Raw genomic sequence first — 9,514 nt, forward strand, 5'->3', positions numbered from 1 at the left:
TGGCAGCCTCAACGGCCCTGCGGCGTAATTAGCACTTAAGACCCCTCAATGTACTTAAAGCCGAATTAAAGGAGAGCCTCCTATATAAAGGCCCCTCTAAAGATGTAAAACAGGCTAGTCCATGCCCAGAGAATAGAAAGACACATTCGCTACTATCATTTATTTCTTTCTATTTTCGAATAGCTTTATTGAAAGGTGAATCCACCAACCAAGGTTGTGTTGGACCTCCCTGGGCCCAAAAACCCTAAAACTAACAGGTACGTAATTTACTATGGCGGTGCGCTCGTGGTGTTTTGCCGGTCAGAGAGAACTTGAAGACGAAGAGGATCTGGATTGGTAGAGGCTGTCCAATGTGCGGCCATGGCGCTGAGACAATAGAACATCTCTTTGGCGAGTGTTGGTACGCCAGGCAACTGTGGCGGCTAGATGATGTGTTACAAGGAAGAGACATGGAGACGTTCATGGCAGAGAGTCTGAGCGATCCTCGCCTGGATCACATTATGCAAATGGGGGCCATTTTTTTGGGTGCTGTGGACAGCGAGGAATGATCGTGTGTGGCGAGATAAGGAATGCGTCGTGGAATCTCTGCGCATTCACATCCAGGTGTTGATGGAGACTTGGAAAGCAATAATACCGCCTACGATGTCCAGGGAGCGGTCGAGTGGTAACCATGATCAAAGGGAGCCGCCGGCGCAACACTGGCTTAAATGTAACGTGGACGTAGCGATCTTCGACGACGGCATGGGCTTCGGGGCGGCGCTTCGTGACCACGAGGGCCGTTTTGTGGCGACCAAGAGCGGCCGAATAGATAGTGACCATGACCCGTTGATGGCGGAGACTCGGGCGCTTCAAGAAGCGCTTCGCTGGCTAAGTGTGTTAGCCCGTGGTCATTTGATCATCGAAACAAACTGTTTAACTTTATGTAATGCTTTGAAATCTTGCATTTTAGATTTGTCGTAGGTTCTGTGATTAAGCAATGTTTGTCAATTGCTAAAGACATTGGGAATGTTGTTGTTCACCATGTCAGGAGATCAACGAATCAAGTGGCTCACGTGTTAGCACGGGCAAGGTTCCCGGTCCATTTTTCCACCTTTGTTGATTCATTAATGAAGTTATGTGTTGGTTTCAAAAAAAAAAAAAAAAAAAAAAAATTAGAGGACCATATAGGACAATAATATGGGCACCTTGGTTGATAGAGACTCCTCGATAATAGTGAAGGACAAAAAAAAGAAATTAATTTTCAAAAAAGTATTTACCTTAATATACTTCCAAATTAAATTACCTAAGAGTAGAGTACAACAAGAACAACAATAATGTAGAGTACAAGATTGATGAAGGTGTGCAGTGCAGATGGGTGGATTTGGGGGGAAGAGTCACGTTGGATGCGCCAATCGGTTAGAGTTACTCGATCTGCGGTTAATGATCATTGGATTGTTTTTTTTTTTTTTTTAAGACAATTTTTTTGGATTGTTAATTAAGGAAGGAAATGATTAATGTTGTTGTATGAGGAGTTGTGGTATTAGCTTCATCAAAAAGGACATCTCCATGGGCGAGAATTGGGGGTTTTGCTCTTCTTCCTCGGAGTCGGAGGAAGGCGGCTTCAACATGTGTCCTACGGCCTGGGTAATTTCTTGGACAAAATCCACAATCACTCCATCAATGCCCATCAAATGTTGGATGTAAACTGCCTCGGCCACGTTGTTTAATTTGCCGTATGTGAAGAGGGAGAGATTGGATTCCTTCATCTTCTTCACTGCGCCTGGGTTCATAAACACGCCCTTCACCTCCGACACAACCCCTTCCAACCCACCTTCCACGCACAGCTTAACGGCTTCCTCCAACGAATTCCTCCGCACGTCGGAGTAAACCTCGGTGCCGCCATTGGTGAGGAACAACACCGGATACGCGCTCTGCAGTTTCTTCACCAGCAGGGCGGCGTCCGGCTGGAACGTGGAGAACAGGATCGGCCTGTCCTTGCCGTGATCCCTAACCACTTGCAACACCCGGCGGAGCACCCGGAGGAGCTCCTCTTCCTCGTAATCCAGGTAGTCGTCGAATTTTAACTCGATGTTGAATCCCAGGCTGGGGTTTACTTTCTCCAAGGCCTCTTGCAGGGTGCATAAGGCGTCGTCGATTTCCACACACCACCCAACAACTTTGCCGTCTATTGTTTTTCGCACCAGAGGTTTCCCACCGCTCCCGCTCCCTTTTTGAGGCCCGTAGCTCAGGAATTCAGCCAAGCTCAACTCCGTGATTCTCTTCTCCGATATCATATCCTAGATAGATACGGCATGTTTCATATATATGATCAATTTTAAAATGCAGCAGCAAAGCAAAGAATCGGAATTAAGGCTTACGTTCTCTTTGGAAAGGATGAAATCATCGTGAAAAATGACAGGGCAGTCATCCTTGGTGACCTACAAACAAATGAAAACGACAATTTCTTATCTTAACTTCAATTCAATTCCCAGCGCGCATACAAAATCTAGAAAAAATGTGGATGAGAATTGAAGAAAAACCTAACCTGGACATCAAACTCGATGAAATCAACCAAGTAGTCGGCGGCGGCATTGAAAGAGAGAATGGAGTTCTCCTTGAAGGCCTTCATTCTCCGATCCGGCGACTGCAAAACATTCATTCCGTTCCCTCTGTGCCCGATCACCACAAATTTTGCAGGCCTCAAACCTCCGCCTCTCCCCATTTCCACCCCTGCCGGCATCATCACCAATTCAAATCAATCCGTCGCAACGAATCAGAATGAAAACAGAGATCACAAAACGCACTCACCTTGGGGAAAGCGGGTGGAACAGAGAGAAGCATTCTCAGGGACCTGACCCCCGACATTGGGAATGCCTATGCCGGCGATCTGGACGGCCTTGAGAGCCATTATTTACTTGTAGTATTGCAGGGGGAGAAATTGGCGGCCACAGAGAGAAGGGAAATGCCTAAGGACCAACAGGACGGGGGAATGCCGTTTAAATACCCGCTGGGAAACCGTGAACGGCCATTTTTGACGGAATATTCTCCCCCGTAAATTTGGTACGATGATTTCGGCCGTGGATATTCCTCTGCGTCGATCCAGTGCACACGGCGTTTCTTTCCGTTAAACCGCTGGTTTTTTTCTTTTTCTTTCAAAAAATAAAACTACTACGGAGTATTATTTTAAGTAAAATTGGCGGTAGGTGACACGGATCCACGTAGTGGATAGAATTGAAAAGGTATTGAAGTTGGCCATGACGATTGACGACGCATGTCCACGTGGAAATGAGGAGGAGGAAGGTTATTGCCCTTTTTAAATTCAATCATGGAACATGCGTATACCCACAATAATTAGCCCTACGTAACACATTCCTCATAAGTCATAACTATCATACTTTAAATTACATATAAGCCCTTGAACATACAATTCAGCAAATTATATCGTGCACCACGGTGTATAATCGATTATGCAAAACGCATCAGAATAATATCATTTTTTTTAATGAAAAGAAACTGTATTCGTTTCTCGCCATTCCGCACTCTCCCGCAAAAAGTAACTCTGTTATTCAGTTTCATTTTGTATACACTGCAGTTTCGGTTCAATACAACTGCAGTTTCATTCGATTTATAGACTCAAATATGTGAAAATGTTTTTTAATTTTATTTTATATACGCTATAGTTTTATTAAAAAACAACTACATGATCATTTTGATATAATTACAGCTTCATTGTACAATATACACTCAAATATGTGAAATGTTATTCAGTTTTATTTTATATACACTGCAGTTTCATTTCACCACAACTACAGTATCATTTTGATATAATTGTAGTTTCATTTGATAATATAAAAATAATACGTGAGGCAGTGTCAGTTTAGATATACTGTAGTGTCAGTTGGTAATTAACATACAAAAAAGTGCGCACTCCATTAAAACTAACAGCGCGTCGTTTCTTTACTTAAAGAAACAATGCCGTTTTGACCACGGTGCACGTGCACTACGGTCCACGATATAATGATTGCATACAATTGAGTCTTGAATAAATTTTAAAAAACTTCAATGAATTTAGTTTGCTCTTTTTCTTTTTTTTTTTAACAAAAAATAATAATATCATTGGGCAAATTAACATGTTAGCAACCAAATTAGTGCCATGTTGGTTTTTATGTATACCTTTTCGGCAATGATTTGATGTTTATTATAAACATTTTTTTTTTTAAATAGGCACGATCGTATAAAGATTGAGTTGTTTTCATTTAGATCTGAAAGAAAATCATTTGTCTAGCTTTTTATTGCCGAACAATGTTAACCAAGCTATCTTTGTCGGACAATATTCAACATTTTAAATCCTTGTGTGTTATATTTAAGGGCATATTCACTTTGTTTCTATGTATTCCGTTTCTTAAAAAATAAAAAAAAAATTCATTTTTCTCTCAAATACTACATATTGAACCATTAAGCTAAGTCCGTGCGGGCATATTAATAATTCCCTATATATGTGATGAAGGCAGAAAAATAAAAGGATAAAAGATTGATTACCTTGTCTTGATTATTGAATATATTTTGCAGATTCCTTAGACTTACAGGTTTAAGAATACAAGTCGAATCAAATCAAATCTTGATATTTTGTTGCAATACAACTTTTATTTGTCTGGAGAGCAACGAGGGCAATTGTGAATTGTGAGGTATTAAAGTCCCCCCGCCAACATTTGCGTAACAAATATTGTTTCCCCGTGTTTTTAATGATGCACGATGGTCAAGATTAGCCCCTAAATTACTCAGCGGTTCAAGAACAAGTTAGAGAGTTAGAAATTAGAATGAATGATTGAGCAAGAGCAAGCTAGGTTGGATTCCCCTTGGAAACAACCAACCAACCAACCATCTGCACAGGCAGCCAGACATGGGATTGGGATTGGGATTGGGATTTGGGAGCAGAGTGAAGAGCAATTTTTTAATTAAATTACTGGCATTCACATTTCAATGCAGGTACCTACATTCATATTTCCATTCCAATTCCAGAACAGACACCACCATCCATCTTGGGGGAAAGAGAGAGAGAGAGAGACACAACACTATTGGACACAAATAAAATACAAAACCAGGACCAAACCACTCACTCACAACACACTCCAAACTATGGCCTTCCCAATGCACAACAGCCAGATCAAATATCCTGACACCTATCAAATCGTGCACAACAATATTCTGAAAGGTTCAAAGGTCAGAGATCATACACCTAACACCAAGCCAACCCAACCCAACACAACCCACCATTTTTGACATACTCACTGTTTGTTAACATCACTTGCCCAGCCTCATTGCATTGCATTCAACCCACCACTGCTACTCCCACCCATCCGATTTCCTTCTCCCACTCTCGATGCCAATGCCAGAACTTCAGGCGACATTTCCCAGCTTCCGCTTTTCCTCCCCCAACTGGATCGCCTAGGATGATGCATTGCAGCACGATCACCTTCGTCCACTGTCGTTCTGATCTCTGGTGACATTTCACCTAATCCACCACCTTCCTTCATGTTCACCCCATCATTGTCGCTTAGTTGACCTTCCTGATGCTCTGCCCCAACATCACCCCACACTGCTTTCCTGCCCATTTCTATGTCCTCCACAGCTTTGCCCATGTTTGGACTAACAAAACCCCCTGCTGTATGTCGAGCTGCTAATGCAGGATCCCTAGGGACCTTTGCCCTGAAATCATTCTTCGATGGAGGAATGGAGGTACAGAATATCTCCATAAAATTTTCTACCACTCCTTTGTTGTACGGGTTTGCTCGCCGATCATATCGATATCTGAAGTTTTCATAAGTAGTCTGCACAAAATTCAAACCATATTCATGTTCAAGACCCAACTTCTTTTGAAAGCTGAAAAATAATCTATTCACAACCCCAACCCCCCATTAAATTAATAGTTCAAGTTTTAAGAAATTAATTTTACCTGATTTGTGCTGATGAGGTATAAATGAAACGCAGTAAGACCACCAACAAACCACACTGAAATGAAGGTGTAAGCTATTAGAACCATAGAAGCAGGGGTTTTAATCATTGCCTTCCATATTGTTGTCTCTTCAGCATCCATGATCCTTCTAATGTAGACCCAACAGAAACCAAACACATATATACAAAGAAGAGTCGTAGAGAACACAAACATGAAAAAGAACCGGTAGTTCCTCTGCAACCAAAAATTGTCAGATTTTAAGGATGCAATTCGCGGGGAAAAGACAGTTCTATTCCAGCTATTTGAAAGATAAAACAGTCAAACTGCACTACATAAAGTCTGATTTGATATCAAGAGTAAGTGGTCAAAATTTTAGCATTACCAGCCCAATACACTGCCCAACCCAAGGGCAGTGGTGGTCAAATCTTTCAACACAGTTGTTGCATATTGAACAATGAGAACAGCGAGGAGGTCTGTAGAGCATGCAGGTATCACAATATTTAACCTTCACAGTAATGCCATTAACCTCAACTTCTTTAATGCGAGGTAGGCGTAGCTGTGGGGTTTGTCCACCACCTTCGATGTTCCCATCAAAGTCTTTTGGTTCTGGAGGGTGTGCATTTCGAGGAACTATTCCTGGATCTCTTCCAGAGGTTAGCAGGAGAAGTACCAAAACCTGAGTGATAAAATGTCACACAAGTTAGATGAAGTAAATAAAAGATGCAGATACAAGATTCCTCCTGGACAAATTCTGGTTGAGTAGAAAACATAAACACAGTCATCTGTCAAACATTTGGCACTTAGTCAACAAAGCAAAAATGTTAGTAAATTAAACACTCAGCTGGTACGCTGACCAGACTAATTCCAGAAGATTGCAAAAAAAGCTAGATTTGACTGGACTTAAATTTAATCCCTGCTTAGTTGGAGCAAGCTACATTGATTCTATTTCTCCCATTAGCATAGGATTATTCCAGCTCCACCAATTCACAAGTTATACAAGGCCCCAGTTTGAAAAATAGCAATCAAAGAATGTTTCCTGCAGTTGGTATTTATTAAATTATACTAGAGGACTTGGACCTCAGCATCCGACATTAAGTGGCCTTGAACGTGGGGACAGATCTCCCCAGAAATCAATCTGGTGTCCATCTCTAAGTTACCATGTTATTCTCCTCAAGATCAAGGATGCCAAAGCTACATTGATGAGTTATTAACCTGTTCTTCCACCTCAAGAAATCCAGAAATCCCAGATATATTCTCCTCTCATGACACGCACACAAGGCTTGGGGGTTATTTGTCAGGATTTGTCAACTAAAGTTTGGAAGCCATTGCCATGTTATTAATTTTTTAGCTGTCCTTAATCCTTGCCCTCCACTCTTTTCTGGTGTGCAGACTGCATTCTGACTGATTAGCTGCCTACAACTTAATCCTTCATGTATAGTATTGCATGATTTCTATCAACATAACCACAAAAATTGCTCACCAATACACAGCCTCAGGAAAATGATGCTAGATGAATTCCAAGTCCAATAGAACAAATAATGATCCTTTTAGGCCCTAAGAAAAGTTCAACTTCAGCAGCCATAAACATTGTGGTATGGTCAACATCAAATAAATCTTGATTAGAGGTCTCACAATTAAATACAGGTTAAGGAATCTAGTTACAGGTTACACTCCTGAACTGGTAAATTTACTTGCAAGAATATCCTAAACGTGAATATCTTTCCGATGAACCATCTCAACGAATATCAAGGTCCTCAAAAGCCAAAGTCATAGACATCACACCAAACCAATTCATAGCTAGTGTATGCTCTTGTATAAATGCACTGGACATGATCCCTTCACATTTTTACAGTTTTACCATTGCATCCTTAAGGGAATGAAATGAGGAGAATTTAATCTTATTCTGTAACAAGAGATATAAGACATCTGATCTATGATAGTTTTGTAGAAAAATCAACTTATGTCCTGGGAAAAAGATATGGTCCCTTTAGCTTGTTTATCCTTTGTTGGTCAAAGACAGAGGGAAGAGTAAAGAATAATCATATCTTGTTCACCAGTAAGAAGAAATAGAAGGCATCTACACTAGAGGAGGGTAACAAAATAGAGTAACAATCAAGTTATACTCCAAGAAAAGGCAGCAGGGTAGCAAAATAGGGAAAACAATCCTCTAGTACTTGCTCACGGCTTTTGCAGGCAAGGAATGAAAGACAACAACTATGTTTTCTAGGCAACTTATCCTAAAAATATGTAGAGAGAGTACTTACATAAAATGTAAACACTATTGCCACAACCATAATTGAGATTCCCCAGTCATCTGGATAATCATCTGTTAGCTTTCTAGCAACAAAGACACAGAAGACTACAACAGGGGCCACTATAAGGAATATGGTCAATGCTAATGATCTTGCATCTGGTCCAAATATAAACCTTCCCTGAAGAAAGAACTTCTGCAAAAAGAAAAGCAAGTAAAAAAATCAGAAATTCAATAGAGCAAATGCCATAACCTGATACAAGCAATGAAATTAATGATAAATAGAGAAACAAAGCAGTGGGACAAACAGACTTTAGACAAAGTAGGACATCAAAAAAGACAATTATAGGAAACTGATTTGATGATTGATAACAAAAAGATCAACAATGCAAACTCATATGGAGAATGGACGTACCAAAAGCATCAAGATAACGTGTTTTTTTTTTTTTAACAAACTGCTACTCACCTTTTTTGCTGAGTTTAATATCTCAAAATAATAAATACTACTTGAGTTGCAGGTCCATTAATTGAAGGCAGAAATTATACATATAATTGTCCAAAAGAAATCATTATCAACTAAACCTGCAATAATTCACTACCTGTAACTTAATTTGGCATTTTGTTCATTACTGTAATGCCTATACACAACCATCCTGCTCAAGTTTTTCTCCGTTTTTTTTTTTTCTGTTTATTTTAATTTTCTTATTATCCAAGTTGAGCATAGAAAAAAATTTCCCCCTTTTTTACACAAGACTCTATTTAACTTGAATATGCGGCATCAATTTCTGCAGCAATAATATAATGCTCCCTAATAGCTCAAGATTCCAATTAAAAACTAACATAAATGCAATAAATTTCTAGAAAAAAATTACAAAAGTGATAAACAGGAACTAAAAAATCTTAGAGAAGAAAAACTGATCTTAGTGAGAGAAACTCACATTGCTGCCTTTCCATATCTGGTAAATCCGCAAATCGTCCGACCCATTCGTGGATCCAGATAGCGGATCGGTCCGTTTCGGAGGTGGAACCACGTACATCTCTCAGTTCCTGGCTGTTCACCCAAATCCCCGGCACAATAACTTGTAGTACAATACAATTACAAACCGTCCAGAGACGAGCACATACTCAGGAATAAATACGCAGAAGCAGGAAGTGGAATGAGTGTGTACAAGTGGTGGAACTTCCCGGTGGTACAGTTGTTGTGAACACAGATTCCGGCGAACTCCCGGCGATGAGTGTGAGGATTAGTCGACAAGCCACGAGGCGGAGACTGCGTTTGGGGGAGAAGCAAAGGGTTTTTAGTTGTGTGTGGCCTTTTCTTTATCGAGTAC

The 9,514-nt window shown here is 40.4% G+C and overlaps 2 protein-coding genes across 3 annotated transcripts; both read right to left on the bottom strand.

Annotated features, from left to right (window-relative positions):
- Positions 1-1,251: 1,251 nt before the first annotated feature.
- LOC109178799 (glycerophosphodiester phosphodiesterase GDPD1, chloroplastic-like) lies at positions 1,252-2,973 on the bottom strand. The gene is made up of 5 exons (XM_019328368.1): positions 2,788-2,973; positions 2,525-2,709; positions 2,358-2,417; positions 1,465-2,276; positions 1,252-1,420 (listed from the first exon to the last, which is right to left on the bottom strand). The coding sequence occupies exons 1-4, from the start codon at positions 2,885-2,887 to the stop codon at positions 1,491-1,493; spliced, it is 1,131 nt and encodes a 376-aa protein (XP_019183913.1). The 5' UTR covers positions 2,888-2,973; the 3' UTR covers positions 1,252-1,420; positions 1,465-1,490.
- A 1,943-nt stretch (positions 2,974-4,916) lies between these two features.
- On the bottom strand, positions 4,917-9,514 carry LOC109178788 (probable protein S-acyltransferase 7). Of its 2 annotated transcripts, XR_002053766.1 has the most exons (6): positions 9,122-9,514; positions 8,197-8,379; positions 6,315-6,608; positions 5,933-6,166; positions 5,237-5,807; positions 4,917-5,190 (listed from the first exon to the last, which is right to left on the bottom strand). XR_002053766.1 is itself a non-coding variant. In XM_019328353.1 (5 exons), exons 1-5 carry the CDS (start codon positions 9,218-9,220, stop codon positions 5,295-5,297), a joined length of 1,323 nt encoding a protein of 440 aa, XP_019183898.1. In that variant the 5' UTR covers positions 9,221-9,514; the 3' UTR covers positions 4,917-5,294. The 2 variants fall into 2 exon arrangements, 1 of the variants encoding a protein (XP_019183898.1); XM_019328353.1 differs by having other exon boundaries at positions 4,917-5,807.

Source organism: Ipomoea nil, unplaced genomic scaffold, assembly GCF_001879475.1.
Source record: "Ipomoea nil cultivar Tokyo-kokei standard unplaced genomic scaffold, Asagao_1.1 scaffold0179, whole genome shotgun sequence".
Classification (NCBI taxonomy): domain Eukaryota; kingdom Viridiplantae; phylum Streptophyta; class Magnoliopsida; order Solanales; family Convolvulaceae; genus Ipomoea; species Ipomoea nil.

What these genes read in the sequence shown, in the direction of transcription:
- LOC109178799 (XM_019328368.1), bottom strand. Translation starts at nt 2,887, where the DNA reads ATGGCTCTCAAGGCCGTCCAGATCGCCGGCATAGGCATTCCCAATGTC. An exon ending in TTCCACCCGCTTTCCCCAAG is followed by an intron (nt 2,710 to 2,787) that starts GTGAGTGCGTTT and finishes TGATGCCGGCAG; the next exon opens with GGGTGGAAATGGGGAGAGGC. An exon ending in TCATCCTTTCCAAAGAGAAC is followed by an intron (nt 2,277 to 2,357) that starts GTAAGCCTTAAT and finishes GTATCTATCTAG; the next exon opens with GATATGATATCGGAGAAGAG.
- LOC109178788 (XM_019328353.1), bottom strand. Translation starts at nt 9,220, where the DNA reads ATGTACGTGGTTCCACCTCCGAAACGGACCGATCCGCTATCTGGATCC. An exon ending in TTGGGCAGTGTATTGGGCTG is followed by an intron (nt 6,167 to 6,314) that starts GTAATGCTAAAA and finishes TTTTGGTTGCAG; the next exon opens with AGGAACTACCGGTTCTTTTT. An exon ending in ACCTCATCAGCACAAATCAG is followed by an intron (nt 5,808 to 5,932) that starts GTAAAATTAATT and finishes AATTTTGTGCAG; the next exon opens with ACTACTTATGAAAACTTCAG.